This window comes from Zingiber officinale, chromosome 5B, assembly GCF_018446385.1.
Source record: "Zingiber officinale cultivar Zhangliang chromosome 5B, Zo_v1.1, whole genome shotgun sequence".
Taxonomy (NCBI): domain Eukaryota; kingdom Viridiplantae; phylum Streptophyta; class Magnoliopsida; order Zingiberales; family Zingiberaceae; genus Zingiber; species Zingiber officinale.
Window position 1 is genome coordinate 123,730,533 of NC_055995.1, and position 20,044 is coordinate 123,750,576.

The window sequence follows — 20,044 nt, forward strand, 5'->3', positions numbered from 1 at the left end:
GAAGTGTTCTTTTAAAAGAAAAGAATGAGCGTTTTACAAAATGGCACTTGAAGTTTCCCGGCATCTAGATTTTATCAAAAGTCATATTTTCGTTTTAAAATATCTCCGTATTTGTTCAAACATCTCTATATTTTTAAAAATGATTTTGATATCCATTCAATGTCAAAAGTATAAAATAAGGGTGTGCCCCCCAGGGCGTAGCGCAGACGGTGGGTGCATGATATCTCTGGCGTAATGGTCAGGGATCGATTCTCAGGAACTAACGACCGCCTGTGTACCTGTATGAACCTCCCTTCATATCCGTGGGACCGGTACTAGGGGGCCGCTAAGATAATGAATCTACCTTTATAAAATAAGGGTGTGAATTAATTTTTAAAAGCATGACAAATTCAATTATTGTCTTAGTTTATCATTCTGAGAAGAAGGGCAAACGTTATTCGACTCAAAACACAGTTGATGACGTTTCTAATAGTTTTTCTCTCTAAAAATCTATATTCGACAACAACAAAAAATTAATCAATTTTTGCTTATTTAACTACCTAATGAATTTAATTTTAAAATGTTTAAAAATATTTACATAATTCGTCGTTTCCTCTGTAAAGCATTTCAAGTTAATGGAATCATTCAACTTGAATATCGTGTGTCGAACGGCAGCGTAGTTCGAACGGCGCCTTGCTTAAACGTGTCGAGCACAAAATAAAAAATATTTTTGGCCAAAAGATTTTTTCGAATATTTTTAACACAATTACTGGATCATATAATAATTAACACGTAAAGACTTTCATTCATTGTAGCATTATATCGTCCTTAAAAGAATTAACACAAAATTTAAAATTATTATCGGGCTTCGATCTGCGTGCCTCGATCTCATAAAGCGTTAAGTTTATTTCCACAATTTTTTTGATAAAAAAAAAAAAGGTACTCCCCTGCTGCTCCGTTCATGCACTACCGATCGGAACAGGCGTGTAGAAGCGTTGCATGGCTTCAGCGATCTTCTGCTTATGCGCTGGCGAGGTGAAGTCGTCGTGCAGGAAGAACTGTGTGATCCTCGCGTGCTCAAACATCAACCTCCGGCAGCTACGCGGCACCAAGCTCGGCTTTAGACTCTCGTGCACCAGCTCGTCGAACGCCGCATCCATCTTCGCCTCTACGTGGCCCAACGCTTCCTCCGCCGTGCAGTTGCTCTCTTTCATGCTCAAGGCCACAGCGTTGTTCCCATCTGGCACCAGCGAGTTCTGCATGCGCCAAATTAAAACGATTAGTGATCAGTTTAATTCGATAACTCGAGAAAGCATTCAATTACTCTATCGAGTCCGATTAATAATGCCATACGTTGTGCATTTGGACATCGATGTACAGTCTCAAGAACTCGGAGAGTTGATCCTGGAGTCTGGATTTCTCGTTCAAGCAAAGCAGATCCAAATCCTTGAGACGCTCTCCCATCAGAAACACGGAAGGCAGTAATCTGACGGCCACGCCCAATTCGCTCTTGCCAAGGTCGATGTACTCCTTCAATGAGTGCTCCACGCTTTGTCCTCCTAATTTAGTCTCCCTAAGTTTCATGTACACCTCCATCTGTTTCTTCCTCTGTTGTCATTATTTCACCAAGGAATTTCAGTTAATTATTTAACTCTAATTAAGATTGATTAAAATGAAAAACTAAAAGTTTCTTGCAATTAATAGTAACTTACGAGTTCATGGAAGTAGGGGAACACATCCTTCCCTTGGACTTTACTGGCTTCCCCTGCTAATTCATTCAGAGTCTCATACAAAACATTCAATGTTGTTTTCAATTGAGCTGGAAGTGAAAGAGCCAGCGAGGGATTCCACCTGTAAATTAAATAAATCACAAGATAATTAGTCAGTGATTTCATTCCACATCAAATTAATTAAACAGGATTCAGAAAGGGCAGCATCCAGCATGATTCCCACTACTTACTCTTCAACTGCTTGGCACAGCAACTTCAAGTCCTCAGTGGATTCATGTTTGTAAAACAGATCTACGAGAACATTTTCAATGGAATTGAACTTGGTGTAGGCTATTCTGCTCGTAGCAAACTCTGGCTCAGAGAGTGTAGAAGCGATAGCGAAGTGAAGCTGCTCGGGGGACAGAGAGGCAGCTTCTAGTCCATAGCTATTCCACCAACTGTTAAATTAACCATATATACTTGTTAGGGTTCTTACAGCTTCAAAGCCCAAAAATGAAAGAATAGAATTAATTAAGCAGTTAGCGCAACATACTCTGCAATGGAATCCGTCTCCTTCTTGTATATTGCTTGCAGCCTGTTGAACTCCAACTTGGCAAGTTGTAGGTACTTCGGATTTGTCACATTGTATATCCTAAATATCGAGACGTACACAAGTCGCTTAATTTTCTAAATTTTGAAGGGGAGTAATTGATTAACAAAGCGGAATTAAAAATTGATTGTTACTCACAGGTAGATGGTCTTGGCGAGCCAAACATCGCTGTCTCCATAATGCTCAAGGTATTCCCTGGCATCAAGTCTGGGGAAGCTCCTCCTCCACGGGTACTCCAAGCCACGAGCAACCTCTTTGCCCAGTGCCTTCTTGCAGGACCACTTGTCGTCGACGTTGTTGTTCTTCACGCAATCCTTCAAGTATGTCTCCACAAAGGACTCGGCTTCCTTCAGAATTTTCTCGCCGGGGAAGGCAACCTGAGAGAAGCGGTACAAGTTGTACATGTCTGATACTCCACGATGCGTTTGGCCTGGGAAGCATATGAAATTGCCATCGTCGTCTCTGAAGAACTCGATCAGATCTGCAAGCAAGTGACTCTTAGTTACGTTGGAATAAGTCTCATAAGAAATTAATAATGAACTTATGCACCATATATGTTGCATACCTGAGGAGACAGGGTAGCCATATAACCTCATCAGACGGAGGGCCATGCACGTATCGTCAACATCAGGAACGGTGTTGTCTCTGCCCCAAGAAACGCCTTGTTTCCCAGCATATCTATTCAACAACCATCGATAATTAAATTCTTTAGCGTAATGAGTTTAAGTATAACCAGTCTAGTTTGAATCTAAAAAATACTGGTCGTACTTGTAAACGTAATCAAGCGTCTCTATGATCTCTTTCTTGAAGAGATGGTCGATCCCAAGTCTCGCGATCGTATCGACGGCCCAGATGCGTTCGAAAAGGTCGATTGGGTATTGGCAGGGCACTGTTTAATTCGCCATGTTAATGAAATTAATTTATAACTAAAGAAGTTGCCGATCGAAGATGAAAACAAAACCAATTAAAATTTTGATAGGGATAACTTACAATTGTCTCCAAATCTGTCTAGTACAGATTGCAAGAACTCAAGGCATTTCTTGTCACCAGTCTTCATGTAGACTGCGGCCGTGGAAGAAGCAGAGCTGAGGAAGCTCCCATCTGCAGATTGAAGCTTGAGAATTTTGTCCCATTGCACGACTTCCTGTAAGGCTTCCAACGTGTATAGCAGCGTCGTGTGCACTGAATGCATCACTTGCACTGGGATTCTGCCACAGATCAGTTGTAGTTTGCGTTGAATTCGATTTTCCTTGCCGATTAAATCAGTAATTAATTAATCTATACTCATTAATTAATCAGTCACCTGCTCATTTTCTTTTCCCTAAATTGGACAATTTTTTGAATGGACGGACGATCATATGGAAGATCGATGCCCAGAGTCTTGGCTTCGTTCAACATGGAAGGAAATGCAACCTCGAATCCGCTAGTTATCAGACTCTCGCTCGCGGTCTCTATTTCATCCACATGATTCCTCAAGTAATCTAGACCTGCAAGATCAATTAAGTTGTAGATCGATGATTCATTTCACATGCCAAAATCATTAATATATATATTGATTAATTAAAGATATTGTGTGGTACCTTTCTCTATCTGGTCTTCTGCAACGTTCCAGGTTTTGAGTGCAAGGACGCATGACAGAGTGCAAATCAATCGATCGAAGACGAGGTAGTAAGTGGGCTCTCCCCAAGAGCCATCTTCCAACTGGTTCTTGAGAATCCAATCAACAGTCTGCGGGAAGTGAGGCCTGCTCGGTTCCTCCGTGGACGGAATCCTAGCCACCCACGCAGTGTCATAAGCCGAAGCGTTCGTCTCGCCGTCGTTCATCGACCGGAAGATCTCTTTGATTTCCTTAACCAGCGTCTCCCACCTCTCGTTCTTCTCCTCAACCTTCGCCTAAAAAATTTATGAGCTAGCAGTAAGCAGAAAGTACATGCATGCACGCACGCAAGGCAGGATCTTGATTCTTGATTGATTTTCAGCCGAGGTCTATTACCGGGAGGGTTGGCAACTGGGCTTCTTTTGTGAGCTCGACTTGTGGAGATTGCGTTGCTTTGAGAGCGATTCCGGCACACCTCTTGCTCCGTGACTGGATGGAAACCGTCTTTTTTCCGTGGCTGAAGCCTGCGCTGCCATTGTTCATCCTCGCCTGCAGGGCCAAGTTCCGGCGGCCATTGGCCAGGCCCCTCGACAAGGCGAGGGTGTTGGGAGCGGCAGGAAGCTGGCACAGGCTCTCCATGATCTCTGATCTTCCTCTCCCTCACTCTCTCCGCTTGTGGCTTCTGAAGGTTTATGATTCGTCTTTGGCAAGCTAAGTGCAGCAGCTGTCTGTATACGAAAGAGAGGAGGGGGAAGGAATTGGAGTTGGATCAATTAGTGGAGAAGTCATCTATAAGTAAGAGAGGTGGCGGATTACTTGCGACACCGCGTTCTTGCAAAATAATATGGAAGAAATTAAACAACCGTCGAGTCCCGGCGTTGAGGAGGATTCCAAGCGGCAACGTCAGTCAACGATGCTAGGCGGGCGGGTTCTTACATTGACTAAGTAGTAGTTAATTAACTATTATAATTTGCAATTTCTCTTTTGTTTTTTCTCTCTTTTTTTTTCCATTTAATTTATAAAAATATATCACACTTCCAGCGCGCCTTTCAATTGATTAATTATATATCTCGCATCGAATGCCAACTACGCTTCAGACGGTAAGAATTTTTCTTGGATGATAATTTAATAATATTATCAAATAATTTAGTGAGTTAAGTTAGTAATAAATTTTAAAATATTATTATGATTTTTTTTAAAAGTAAAGTGCCATAAATTTAGCTAAGTTTTCTTAAAAAATAACATACATTATAAATAAAAAATTATTAAGTTAAAAATAATATAAATAATATATTTTTAAAAAAAGTTTAAATTTGAATTCGACAGACTATATATCATACTTAAATTTGGTTGGAGAATAAATTTTCTTCAAATGTGAAGAGGCGGAATCATGAAGATTCATACAAAATGGTTAGATAATCTCGAACGAAGATTATTAAGGAAAATCTTCACAAAGAATAACTAGGAAATTCTTCAAAAAGCAAAGAAACACTCATATCAATATGCCCGATAAATTAGGAAATAATATTATTTAAAGTATGTGTTATTAATTATAAAAGGAAACTGTGTTCTAGAAATCTAGGTTGATGATGTCCCCAAGAGGAACTCATAAGGCTTGTTATATAAACTCTGCAGGTGGACTTAGTCCGACATGACGATGAAGTTGAGTGGTACTATACTCTTGGAGCTAGATATTAATTAAGTGAGTTGTCAGTAACTTATTTAATTAGTGAGGATTCTATATCTTAATCACAGGAGACTAACACACTCATGATAAGAAGGAGCCCATATAGTAATATGGGATTGGTGCGGTAGTTCAATAATAACTCTTTAGTGTAATGAGATATTATTGATGAACTCGAGTTGGGTGTTCGGGGCGAACACAAGAAGCTCAAGTTCATCAGGAGACCAAAACCAATTCCTCCTCTCGGTCCCTGTCGTAGCCTCTTAGTTATAAAGTCTTATACCCGCCTTCTTACCTATCCTTTGGTGGTCGGCCAAGCCAAGCTTGGAGCCCAAGCAAGGGTCGGCCAAGGTAAGCCTTGGATGGACCAAGTGGTGGCCGGCCCTAGCTTGGAGCCCAAGCTTAGGTGGCCGGCCAAATAAAAAATAAAAAGAGTTTATTTTAAACTCTTTTCTTATGTGGAAATCATGGTTTTAAAAGAAAGTTTAAAATTTAAATCTTTTCTTTTATAGTTTTCTACAAAAGATTAAGAGAAAGGTTTAATATCTTTCCTTATTTGTAGTTAAAAGGAAGATTTTAATTTTTTGATAAAACTTTCCATTTTGTAACCATCTTCATGGTTTTAAAAGAGAGTTTTAAAATTTAAATCTTTTCCTTTTTAGCTTTCTACAAAAGATTAAGAGAAAGGTTTGATATCTTTCCTTATTTGTAATTAAAAGGAAGATTTTAATTTTTGATAAAACTTTTCTTTTTTATAACCATCCTCATGAATTTTAAAAAGAGTTTTAAAATTATAAATCTTTCCTTTTATAGTTTTCTACGAAAGATTAAGAAAAAGATTTGATATCTTTCCTTATTTGTAGTTAAAAGGAATATTTTAATTTTGGAGAAAACTTTCCTTTTTGTAATCATCCACATATTTTTATATAAAAGTTTTCTTTTATAACCAACCATGAAAGGAAATTTTAAAAGAGAAATTTTAATTTTAAAAATTTCCGGAAACAAATTAGAAAGTTTTAATTTTGTGTTTAAAACTTTTCTTGTATGGAGGACATGTAGGGGCCGGCCACATTAATAGAAGAAAAGGAAAAAAAAAATTTATCAATTAAATATTCCTTTCTATAGCAAAGAAAATAAGGAAGTTTTTATTAAAACTTTCCTTATTTGCCAAGACCAAGGAATATAAAAGAGATGGTAGAGGTGTCTCACCTCATAATACATCTTCTATTATTCCTCTCTTCCTTGGTGGTGGTCGGCCCTCTCTTCTTCCTCTTCCCCTATTCTTCTTCTTAAGTGGCCGGCGGCATCATCTTCTTGGAGAGATCTTGGTGGGCGGATTTTGCTTGGAGAAGAAGAAGAGATATGAGGCATTGTTTCCTAGCATCCCTTGGAGCTTGGTTGGTGGCAAAAGTTCTTCATCTCTAGAAGACTCTTGGTGGCCGAAACTTGCAAGAAGAAGAAGGAAGCTTGGGTGGATTCTTGTCTCGATAGATCGTCACCCACACGACGTCCGAGATAAGAAGAGAAATACGACAGAAGATCGTGAGGTCTATAAGCTATAAAAGGTATAACTAGTTATTAGTTTCCGCATCATAACTAGTTCTTCCTTTTATTTAGATCTTGAAATACCAAACACAAGAAGCTAATGAATCTAGATAATCGAATGTATGTTTTTGATTGTGTTTCTTTTGTTTTTCGAACTTGTGATTCAATTGTTTTTTTGGTTAAACCTAGGGTTACTATAAGGAAATTAAATATTAAATTTCGTTGAAAGGCTTTGTCTAGGAAGTGGTGGATGCTCTCATACCCAAGAAAGCCTAGTGCCTCGCCATGTTTAACCTGGAAGCCGATCTCTGAAATTAATATTTAATTAAATTTGTAACATGGGTGAATTTGGATCAATAATGTTAAGTATCGTTTGCGATCCAAGTCTAAACCACTAAGAATAGATAAGTTGAATTTGGAATCAATAATGTTAAGTTATGATTGCATTCCCAAATTTAATTTCTAAAGAACACAATAGGTTGTTAGGAAATATTCAAGACTTGTACAAAATTTTTGTACAGGGGAACCGATACGATATTCCGAGTAGCAACCAATAATTGGTATCAGAGCTAGGGTTTACCTTTGTGTGTTTGGTTTCCAGTTTAATTATGCACATGTCATACATAATTTAGGCAGGATAATAGTAGAATATGGTAACTCTGTGGTTGTAGGCTCCAACTATTATGGCTTATAGAGATTGTGTGTGATTGGACCTTTGGACATGTCTATGGCATTTTATTTGTGTGCATGATTGTATGTATTAAATACAGCAGGAGCTGTATTAGTTTTAAGATTTTACATTTTTATTTCGATCTAGATTACATGTACATTCCTTTGTGGAATATAGGATCAATATATGTAAAATTCTATTTTTGTCGCGGATCGTATCCTTGCAAGACGTGGTACTATTTGAGGACCAGAGATGCAGCGGAAAAGGAAGCAAGATAGATGCGGCGACTAGACCCGATTGCGGTGGCTAAAGATAGTAGCAGCTAGGGTTGGCAACACACGGAGGATAGTGATGGAAAAGGTCATAATAGTTGGAAAATTATTTTTCCATATTTATTGCTTTATTTGCTGTGATGTGTGTGTGTGCATGGTTAAAATTCCTCACCTTAAATAACTAAGTGGGAGAGAAATTAGTAAATAAATTTCACAGTCTCCATTACTGGTTTGTAAGTGATGCAACAAACTTGCGAGTTGGTTCTGAGTGCCTCCCTCCACAACGGATGAGTTTGTTTGCGGATCACTAAATCAAACTTCCTTTATGGATGGTTATAGGAAATTATTTAGGAGCGTGTGATCTTCTCCAACTGAAGGGACATAATCCTATTTAATGAACTAACTATCAAGTAATGGTATACACTTAGACACATTTAATAGTATCCTCCCCAACGGAGTCACTGCTATTATTTGTGTGACCAAAGGAATACCAACTATTAATTTTATTTGTCATAAAGTTAGGATGACAAGATAATAAAATTAATGGGTAAGACCCTCCTCTTATAAATGTTTGATTTTGTATACGTCCACACTAACGTGGCATGCAAAATTCTGATGTTTTGAGGTGTTGGTAAATTTAAATAATATTATTTGAGAAATCAATATTATTCTAAATTTAGAGTCTTGAGTAAAAGTTTATTTTGTGATTCTTAGGATGACTTTCAACCCACTGGCTATTATACTGAAAGAGAACAAACTTACTGGTCCCAACTAGATAGATTGGAAAAGAAACCTGGATATTGTCCTAACTGCTGTAAGCTATAAGTTTGTACTAATGGAGGTCTGCCCTAATGTGCCTAATAGTGATTCTAGTGAAGAGGAGATTGAGTATCATAAGAAATGGGTCAAGGCAAATGAGATAGCGCGGAGTTACATTTGGCTTTTATATCAAATGTGCTGCAACATCAGCATCAGACCATGTCTATTGGCCATGACATGATGTACAATCTCAAAGAACTCTTCGGATATTAGAATTAGGCTAACAGGCAAGACTGTATGATCTCTAGGTACTGGACTAAAAGCAGGAATGAAGAAGTCGAAAGGTAAGTGCTTCATTTACAAGCAGTCTGGACATTTGTAGGCAGACTGTCCTCGTAGGAAGAGAACAATATAGGTATATCTTATTCTCTAGTAGTTGGAACATGTTTAGTGGTGTTATCTACCGGTACTTGGCGTGTAGATATAATAACAACTGATCATGTCTGTAAATCATTGCAGGGGTTCCAAGAAATCCGACAACTACATGAAGGAGAAATCACTGTTTACATGGGCAATACTACAGAAGTAGCAGCTGTTGCAGTGGGAGATGTTTATAGGAATAAATTATTGGTTTTAAGAAATTATCTTTACGTACCAAGTTTTAGAAAGAACTTGATTTCAGTTTCTAAACAATACAAGGATGGATATTCTATCTATTTATGATAGCAAAGGTGTTATCAAGATAAATAGGGAAGTTATCTGTTCTGGTACGTTCGTTGACAATTTATATACTCTAAATCCAATAACTCCCATGATGCAACAAATGAAAACACATCTTCTAAATCTAATAAGAGAAAGGAACCTTCGAAAATGAACCAAACATATCTTTGGCATCTAAGGCTTGGTCATATTAACTTGAGTAGGTTTCAAAGGACTCTTGGATTCATTAGTGTTGGAAAACTTTCCAACTTGCGAATTTTGCTTGAAAGGAAAAAATGACCAAGAGACCTTTTAAGGCCAAGGGGTATAGAGCCAAAGATGTGTTGGAACTGGTTCATTCTGATTTGTGTGGTCCTATAACTATCCAGGCAAGAGGTAGTTTCGAATATTTCGTCTATTTTATAGATGACTATTCGAGATACGGGTACATTTACTTAATGCACTACAAGTCTGAGTGTTTTGATAAGTTCAAAGAGTACAAGACTGATGTGGAGAAACGTCATGGTAAAAGTATCAAGACACTACGGTGTGATCGTAGTGGCAAGTACCTCTTTGGAGAGTTTAGGAATTACTTATCAGAGGCTGGGATTCAATCTCAATTGTCTGCACCTAGTACACCCCAACAGAATGGTGTGGCAGAAAGAAGAAATAGAACTCTTATGAAAATGGTTAGATCGATGATGAGTTATTCAGAATTACCAGATTCGTTTTGGGGATATAATCTGGAAACAACAGTGTACATTCTGAATATGGTACCTTCTAAATCAGTACCCTCTACTCCCATGGAATTGTGGAATGGGCGTAAGCCTAGTCTGAGTCATATTCGGATATGGGGTAGTCCAGCACATGTGCTAAAGGGAGATACTGACAAGTTGGAATCACGTACAGAAGTTTGTCTGTTTGTAGGATATCCTAAGGGAACGAAAGGTGGTTTGTTTTATAATCCTAAAAATCAGAAGATCATTATTAGCACCAATGCTTGATTTTTAGAGGAAGATTATGTAATAAACCATAAGCCCATGAGTGAAATTGTTCTAGAAGAAATGAGAGAGGACATGCCTACTTTAGTACCAATAGTGCAAGATGAAATATCACAAGAAACTGCAACACGTATCACAAATGATACACAACAACAGACAGTGCCTCGTCGTAGTGGGAGGGTTGTTAGGCAATCTGAAATATTCATATTTTTGGGAGAGTCGTCAGACTTGGTCCCAGGTAAACATGAACTTGATCCCTGAACATATGACGAAGCACTCCAAGATATAGATGCAGAATCTTGGTAAAGAGCAATGAATTCAGAAATAGAATCTGTGTATTCTAACAAAGTCTGGAAGCCATTAGAATCATCAAATAGTGTAAAAGCTATTAGATGTAAGTGGATCTACAAAAGAAAAAGAGGGATAGATGAGAAGGTGGAAACCTTCAAAGCAAGGTTTGTTGCGAAGGGGTATACTCAGAAAGAGGGAATCGATTATGAGGAAACCTTTTCAGTAGCTATGCTTAAGTCTATCCGGATACTCTTATCTATTGCTGCTCATATGGATTATGAGGTGTGGTAAATGGATGTCAAGACAATTTTTCTTAACGAAAGTCTTGAAGAAAACATCCATATGAAGCAACCAGAGGGGTTTATTGCAAAGGGCAAAGAGCATCTAGTATGTAAGTTCAATCGGTCTATTTATGGACTGAAGCAAGCTTCAAGGTCTTGGAACATCCGGTTTAATGAAGTAATCCAGTCGTATGGATTTACTCAATGTCTGGATGAGTCTTTTGTATACAAGAAGTGTGATGGAAACGTGGTGGTATTTCTTGTACTATACGTAGATGACATTTTTGATAGTTGGAAACAATATCAAAGTGTTGTCAGAAGTAAGGGTATGGTTGTCCAAGCAATTCAATATGAAGGACTTGGGTGAATGCGCACATATTCTCGGGATCAAAGGATCACAAGAAAAGAATGTTGTGCTTATCTCGAGCTTCATATATCGATACTATCCTAGCTCGTTTTAGCATGCAAGACTCCAAGAAAGGTTTTCTACCCTTTAGGCATGGAGTATCTTTATCTAAGAAGATGTCTCCGAAGACATCAAAAGAGATAGAAGAGATGAAGGCAGTTCTTTATGCTTCAACTATAGGAAGCCTAATGTATGCTATGATGTGCACGAGACCAGATATCTGTTTTGTCGTAGGCATGGTTAGCAGATATCAAAGTAACCCAGGACTAGGGACACTGGACTGCCGTAAAGCATATATTAAAGTACCTTAGAGGAACTAGAGATTATATGCTAGTTTACAAGGCATATAATTTGCTCCCTATGGGATACACGGATTTTGACTTCCAATCAGATAGGGACAATAGTAAGTCAACCTCAGGGCTTTGTGTTTACTTTATGAGGTAAAGTCATAACAATGGAGGAGTGTTAAGCATAGATGCTTTTCGGACTCCACCATGGAAGCTGAGTATGTGGCAACCTCTGAGGTAGCCATAGAAGTTGTATGGCTCAGTAACTTCATGATGAACTTAGATGTAATTCCTGGTTTGCCCAAAATTATTGGTGCAGTAGCAAATTTGAAGGAACCAGGAGCCCATAAGGCAAGTAAACACATAAAACGCAAGTACCACCCAATATGAGACATCGTATAACGAGGAGAAGTTGTTGTCGCCTAAATTGCATCAGATGATAACCTGGGAGATCCTTTCACTAAGGCCCTTAAGATAAGATCTTTTGATGGGCATGTTGAAGGCTTGAGAATCAGATGTATGGCAGGGTATATGGCAGCATAGTCTTTTAGTATAAGTGGGAGATTGTTAGAGTGTATACTAAAAGTCTAACTTTTGTATAAACATATAAGAATCACATTGGTCAAATTTCTACATTTATATGCTAAGTGTAGTTGTTCAATTAATTTATATTATAGATAACATAGTGTGTGGTGTCACACATAGAAGATCATGTTATCAATTTCTTATAAATTATAAACAGTAGCTCACGACTAAGATGGATAGGAACAAACCATTGGAATAGTCGTAGTGTAATTTGGTATTAGTTTATCTTGACTATAAAATTACACTAGTACACTCTGAGTGTATTGAGCAAGACCATTTAAGGTAAGTTCTTTTTATACTGACTGCATAAAAGAACAAGACCTTTATTATTATGGAAGTGTGTGCTCTTAATCCTGATATAATAACAAGCGCATATATTTAGTATTTATTTCTTTAATTTATCAAAGGGTGTGATTTAGTTCGATAAATCAATAGGCCCGATAAGTTGGGAAATAATATTATTTAAAGTGTATGTTGTTGATTATAGAAGGAAACTGTGTCCTAGAAATCTAGGTTGATGATGTCCCCAAAAGGAGCTCATAAGGCTTGTCATGTAAACCCTGTAGGTGGACTTAGTACGATATGATGATGAAGTTGAGTGGTACTACTCATTGAGCTAGATATTAATTAAGTGAGTTGTCAGTAACTCATTTAATTAGTGGGCATTCTATATCTTAAACACAGGGAGACTAACGCACTCATGATAAAAAGGAGCCCCCCCATATAATAATATGGGATTGGTGCGGTAGTTCAATAATAACTCTTTAGTGGAATGAGATATTATTGATGAACTCTAGTTGGGTGTTCGGGGCGAACATGGGAAGCTCAAGTTCATCGGGAGACCAAAACCAATTCCTCCTCTCGATCCTTGTCGTAGTCTCCTAGTTATAAAGTCTTATACCCACCTATATCCACCTTCTTACCCATCCTTAGGTGGCCAGCTAAGCCAAGCTTGGAGCCCAAGCAAGGGCCGACCAAGGTAAGCCTTGGATGGACCAAGTGGTGGCCGGCCCTAGCTTGGAGCCCAAGGTTAGGTGGCTGGCCACATAAAAAATAAAAGGAGTTTATTTTAAAATCTTTCCTTATGTGGAAGCCATGGTTTTAAAAGAGAGTTTAAAATTTAAATCTTTCCTTTTATAGTTTTCTACAAAAGATTAAGAGAAAGGTTTGATATCTTTCCTTATTTGTAGTTAAAAGGAAGATTTTAATTTTTGATAAAACTTTCCTTTTTTGTAACCATCCTCATGGTTTTAAAAAAGAGTTTTAAAATTTAAATCTTTCACTACAAGAAATTATAGATTTAACCACACCAAATAGACAACAGTTTTTTGAGAAACTGTTGTCTTTTTGTCATTTAACAACAGTTTTATTGAAAACTGTTGTTGTTGGTCGTGTTTTTTAAAAAAAGACAACAATGTTTAAAAAACCGTTGTCTTTGACATACATAAGACAACGATTTTTTAAAATTGTTGTCTATGAGATATCTTTATTTGGCATACGACAACAGTTTTAATCAATCGTTGTCTATTAGCGTTGCTTACATTTTAATGTGCATATTTTAATTTGATGTCTAAAACTATGTTGTCTTTAAAAATTATTTTATAAAAAAAATAGTCAAACATAGTTATTTGCCTATTTTCATTGATGAAGTGAAATTTATATCCCTTAATGTTTATCTCTAAGATAAAATTTGTGGTTTATTTTAAGATGGATGGATTTATTCAAATAGTAAAAATAAAATTACAATTTTGTACGAACTATATTTTGCAACAACTATTCTAAAGCGGAGGTTATACGCATTGCGCGAGCGCAAACCCTAATCGCGCTCTGCGGCACGGTGCCCGGGTACTGGTTCACGGTGTCACTGATCGACATCATCGGCCGGTTCACGATCCAAGTCCTAGGGTTCGGAATGATGACGGCGTTCATGCTGGGGCTGGCAGTGCCGTAGCACTACTGGACAACGCCTGGGAACCACATCGGCTTCGTGGTCATGTACGCCTTCACCTTCTTCTTCGCCAACTTCGGGCCGAACAGCACGACGTTCATCGTGCCGGCGGAGGTCTTCCCTGCGCGGCTGAGGTCGACATGCCACGGGATATCGGCAGCGACAGGGAAGATGGGGGCGATCGTGGGGGCCTTCGGGTTCCTGTACCTGGCGCAGAACCCGGACCCAGCGAAGGCGGACCGAGGCTACCCTGCCGGGATCGGGGTGAGGAATGCCCTCTTCTTGCTTGCCGTGTGCAATCTTCTGGGGCTAGCGTGCACCTTCCTGGTGCCGGAGTCGAAGGGAAGGTCGCTGGAGGAAATGACCGGTGAGAACGAGGCGACAGTGGACGATGATCACAAAAGTTGGTATGGAGGGCTTCGGCGGCATCACAAAAGTTGGGAACTGGCTGCACCGGATCGCTATCTATCGTGCCATCGACCGTAAAGGCGCATATGTCTCCGATGCCAGCGCCTCGTCCAGAAACCTAGGTCACAAATTTTTGGGCATCGCCCTCCATGATCACCCCTCGGTCGACTTCTTCGTCATCCCACTCCCACGCCACTTGACCGTTCTCGAGGCCGACGCAAACATCCAAATCCTCATGAGCCAACTCGGATCGTTCAAGCATTCGAGTGTCAGATACTTCCAGGTCTTTGTTCAAATCTTTCCATTTCTTACATTTTTTTTCCCCCACTCCTGTTACGCTCAGAGTTCTATTAACTTGCAGCAAGAAGTATACATTTCCTTTTAACCGACAAAAGTTTACAATTCTTCATATTCTTTTTAATGCTTCTCCCTATCTGGATTGTGCAAGCAATGATGGAGAGTGACTGAATGCGTTTCATGGAAATTGGTCGTTTGGTATGATGTCGGATGCAAAGCATTTCGGTTGCATCCAAGAATTTGCTCATTTTTTTCTTCTTTTTGATGCATCTTTCGCCCCTTTCTTTACATTTTTTCAATTCTACTTGCACCTTTATCATTCCACCAGGTTCGTCTTCCTGCTGTAACGATCACAAGATTGGGTATTCTATCCTTATTTTCGTTACTGATTGTTTAAGGGTCAGTGTGAAGTTCAAGGTCTAGTCTTGGAAGGATTGTTTTCCTGCACTTTTAGGTGTTCGACCAAATCGGTTGATTTCTTACCTTTTATAATGCTTCTCTTCATTCTTATGCTTCTACTGCTGGTTTGTGTGAGCTGATAAGAGATGGAATGCCTTAAAGAAATTGATGTCTAATAGAAAGAGATTTCCATTGCTCCCGACATTGTATCCAAGAATCTGCTGCCTTTTTTTGCTTTTTTTTTTTAAATTCTTTTTTTCCTTATTCTTTATGTTCTCAACTTCACTTGTTCATTTATCATTCCACAAGACATGGCTTTCTTCTGTAGTGCTCATCAAACATGTTATTCCATCCGAATTTTTCAAGCCTACATACACTTCATCACAACAATAGTTCACTTACTTTTAAATATATTTTAAGAATTCATCCATCTATTTAAACTGTATGAGAAGTTTAATTTAGAGTATATCACAATGAATAAAATAACAAACCTTGTTAGCCAGTTTTTGTTATATACTTTGCAAACTCTAAAGCTAGACTTGTTGTTGTTGAATGACAATCTGGACGATTCAATTAATTATCACAATTCACAAGAAGGGTCTTGTTCTTCAAGGACATGCTATGCATAAAAAAGCGGTAAAAATATCTATTGGTGTTTGCTGATAATAATATTCAAGTGATATGTTCTTGTGGCGATATATGATGTCTTTAGAATAGCTTACTATGGGAACAAAATTTACTTATTGTATCATAAGTGTGCATTTCTTTAATTTTCACTATATCTATGTGAACTTGCTAAATAAGTATTATGACATATTAATTTGTCATTTTGACATTCGAATATTCTGTAACTATTATTATCAATTTTGTGACTTTTATATTTACATGTGGAACTTGTTTAATAATTATGTTGAACTTTATGCTTAGTTTTAATTCTAAACTCCTATGTTTTGTGGTATATATTCACTTATATTAAGGGATTTGCAGGGATTGCAGCTACTCATGCACTGAAAAATGTAGCTTTTCAGGTGTTATGTCGATATAAATTAACAGTTTTTTCAGTTGCCTTTACATATTAGATTCTAAGTTCTGATATGAATGCAGTGTGTGAAGTGGCTGGGTAAATTTGTATCACATGGAAGTTTATTTTTTATTCCTTAGGTTGTGCTTTTAGAATCTCGGGATAGAATTGGTGGTCGAGTTCACACTAACTACTCATTTGGTTTTCCTGTTGACATGGGAGCAGCCTGGTATGCTTCTTTTTTTTGTGTGTTTTTGTTTTCATTCCTTCTGAAGAGGATTATGGCCAGCCTTCAAAATTTCAGTGACTAGAAGTTTTAATTTGGACACTTCAGGTTGCATGGTGTCTGCAACGAGAATCCATTGGCATCTTGGATTGGAAGACTTGGTCTACCAATTTATCGAACTTCTGGTGACAATTCTGTCTTGTATCATCATGACTTGGAGAGGTAATGGTTAATTGAATAACTAACATATATCACTGATCATGGAGACTATAATCTTATGGAGACAAATTTACTTCTATTTTTCAGCTACGCACTCTTTGATGGTGATGGACATCAAGTGCCTCAAGATCTAGTGGAAAAAGTTGGTCAGGTGTTTGAAACCATTCTGGAAGAGGCAAGTTCTTTATTAACCTTATATCTGCAGTGCTGATAACTTGGAAATATTTCTCTTGTGAAATGACTGTTCAACGTTTACAGGCTAACAAACTCAGGTATGAAACAAATGAAGACATGTCTATAGCACAGGCTATTAAGCTAGTCATGGAGAGGCATTCAATATGATGCATTATTAATGAATTAAGTCTACTTTATGAGATTTCAGATTTTTTTATTATTCATAGGCATTTAGTTTAGATCAAGTGACATTTCTTTATCTTCTTCTTACAGGTGGAGTTTGAAGGATTAGGAGAATTAAGAAGCAAGGATGAAGAAGATGAAGGATTAGGAGAATTAAGAAGCAAGGATGAAGAAGATGAAGGCATTTAGTTTATCTTCTTTCTTTATCTACTTGGTCCACTTCGATCCAAGTACGATGCAAACATGGCAAGGATGAAGAAGATGAAGGATTAGGAGAATTAAGAAGCAGTGTTTTGTTACTCTTCTAGTGTTGTACATGGTAAAAGTAGTTCAAATGCTCCAACTCTTCAAAACTGGATATCAAGATTAGGATGTTGTGTTACTCTTCTAGGATTAGGATGTTGTGTTGTTCTACCTTTGTTTTAATAGTGTCGTTGTCATTTTGTTGGTTGCTTTTGAAATTTCTTCGGAATGTTGTAAATATTATTTTCGAATGTTAGAAAATTATATGTTAAATTTTATTTACAAATTTAGTATTTTGAATGATTTATAATACTAGAAAATTGTATAATAAATTTTAATATTTTTTTTATTTTTTATCAAAAAAAGACAACGGTTTTTCACTGTTGTCGTAAATAGTTTAAAACTGTTGTTGAAGACCCTGTTATTAAAGGTAGACGCTCAAAGACAACGGTGAAAAACTGTTGTCTTTGAAGGAAAAGATAACAGTTTTTCACCGTTGTAAAAATTGTTGTCTTTGTCTTCAAAGACAACGGTTAAAAACCGTTATCTTTGAGTACCCCCTTTAACAACACAGCCTTTAACAACAGTCCGAAAGGGGCTACGACAACGGTGAAAAACCGTTGTTGTAAGGCTTTTTTCTTGTAGTGTTTCCTTTTATAGCTTTCTACAAAAGATTAAGAGAAAGGTTTGATATCTTTCCTTATCTGTAGTTAAAAGAAAGATTTTAATTTTTGATAAAACTTTCCTTTTTTATAATCATCCTCATTATTTTTAAAAAGAGTTTTAAAATTATAAATCTTTCCTTTTATAGTTTTTTACAAAAGATTAAGAGAAAGATTCGATATCTTTCCTTATTTGTAGTTAAAAGAAAGATTTTAATTTTGGAGAAAACTTTCCTTTTTGTAATCATCCACATGTTTTAATAGAGAGATTTTAATTTATAAAAGTTTCCTTTTATAACCAACCATGAAGGAAATTTTTTAAAGAGAAATTTTAATTTTAAAAATTTTCAGAAACAAATTAGGAAGTTTTAATTTTGTGTTTAAAACTTTCCTTGCATGGAGGACATGTAGGGGTTGGCCACATTAATAGAAGAAAAGGAAAAAAAAATTGTCAATTAAATTTTCCTTTCTATGGCAAAGAAAATAAGGAAGTTTTTATTAACACTTTCCTTATTTGCCAAGACCAAGGAATATTAAAGAGAGGGTAGAGGTGTCTCACCTCATAACATATCTTCTATTATTCCTCTCTTCCTTGGTGGTGACTGGCCCTCTCTTCTTCCTCTTCCCCTATTCTTCTTCTTAAGTGGTTGGTGACATCATCTTCTTGGAGAGATCTTTGTGGCCGGATTTTGCTTGGAGAAGAAGAAGAGATAGGAGGCATTGTTTCCTAGCATCCCTTGGAGCTTGGTTGGTGGCAAAAGTTCTTCATCTCTAGAAGACTCTTGGTGGCTGAAACTTGCAAGAAGAAGAAGGAAACTTGGGTGGATTCTTGTCTTGGTAGATCATCGCCCACACGACGTCCAAGATAAGAAGAGAAATACGACAAAAGATCGTGAGGTCTATAAGCTATAAAAGGTATAACTAGTTATTAGTTTCCGCATCATAACTAGTTCTTCCTTTTATTTAGATCTTGAAATATCAAACACAAGAGGCTAATGAATCTAGGTAATCGAATTTATGTTTTCGATTTTGTGTTTTTTTTTTTTGAACTTGTGATTCGATTGTTCTTTTTGGTTAAACCTAGGGTTACTATAAGGAAATTAGATATTAAATTTCGTTGAAATGCTTTGTCTAAGAAGTGGTGGATGCTCCCATAACCAAGAAGGCCTAGTGCCTCGCCATGTTTAACCTGGAAGCTGATCTCTGAAATTAATATTTAATTAAATTTGTAACATGGGTGGATTTAGATCGATAATGTTAAGTATCGTTTGCGATCCAAGTCTAAACCACTAAGAACAAATAAGTTGAATTTGGAATCAATAATGTTAAGTTTTGTTTGCGATTCCAAATTTAATTTCTAAAGAACACAATAGGTTGTTAGGAAAGATTCAGGACTTGTATAAAATTTTTGTATAGGGGAATCAGTACGATATTCTGAGTAACAACCAACAATGCTATCCTAGTAGGGATCTGCCTTTTGATGAGCCCTACTCCCACATCATTTTAGATTGTGGGGAGAGATCACTTGGAGTCTCTGACTTTAAGTCGATCTCTCTTAGGATTCAGGACTACGTCATGTATAGAGTCCTGACTGCATGCATTCTGCCCATCACATCTCAGGACGTCCCGAAGATGCGTCCATCTCACTCTTTCTTTTTATATGCATCATGTCATCATCTAGACATAACATTGCATTGCATATGTTTTATAATACTATTCATGCGGCTAGTCTCGTCACGTCCCGAGTAGTCCACATGCCCTATTATCATGTGCTGACTTACATCTTCTCGATTATAGAGGGCATAGATGTGACTCGGGGGATGATTATTCCCCTTACACCTTATGATGAGTTTGCCCAGCATTATCTTAGATTAGTGCACATGTAGATA

The 20,044-nt window shown here is 37.5% G+C and overlaps 1 protein-coding gene, 1 long non-coding RNA gene and 1 pseudogene across 2 annotated transcripts; 2 read left to right on the forward strand and 1 right to left on the reverse strand.

Annotated features, from left to right (window-relative positions):
- Positions 1–758: 758 nt before the first annotated feature.
- On the reverse strand, positions 759–4,671 carry LOC121985758 (bifunctional levopimaradiene synthase, chloroplastic-like). The gene is made up of 12 exons (XM_042539381.1): positions 4,292–4,671; positions 3,879–4,191; positions 3,602–3,785; positions 3,289–3,506; positions 3,067–3,187; positions 2,864–2,976; positions 2,437–2,779; positions 2,242–2,340; positions 1,940–2,146; positions 1,692–1,830; positions 1,333–1,587; positions 759–1,235 (listed from the first exon to the last, which is right to left on the reverse strand). Exons 1-12 carry the CDS (start codon positions 4,532–4,534, stop codon positions 939–941), a joined length of 2,532 nt encoding a protein of 843 aa, XP_042395315.1. The 5' UTR covers positions 4,535–4,671; the 3' UTR covers positions 759–938.
- A 4,295-nt stretch (positions 4,672–8,966) lies between these two features.
- LOC121987008 lies at positions 8,967–14,809 on the forward strand (annotated as a pseudogene).
- A 1,623-nt stretch (positions 14,810–16,432) lies between these two features.
- Positions 16,433–16,873, forward strand: LOC121987825. Its single transcript, XR_006113732.1, has 3 exons — positions 16,433–16,455; positions 16,589–16,677; positions 16,783–16,873. It is a non-coding gene; the product is annotated as an uncharacterized LOC121987825 (long non-coding RNA).
- Positions 16,874–20,044: the final 3,171 nt, after the last annotated feature.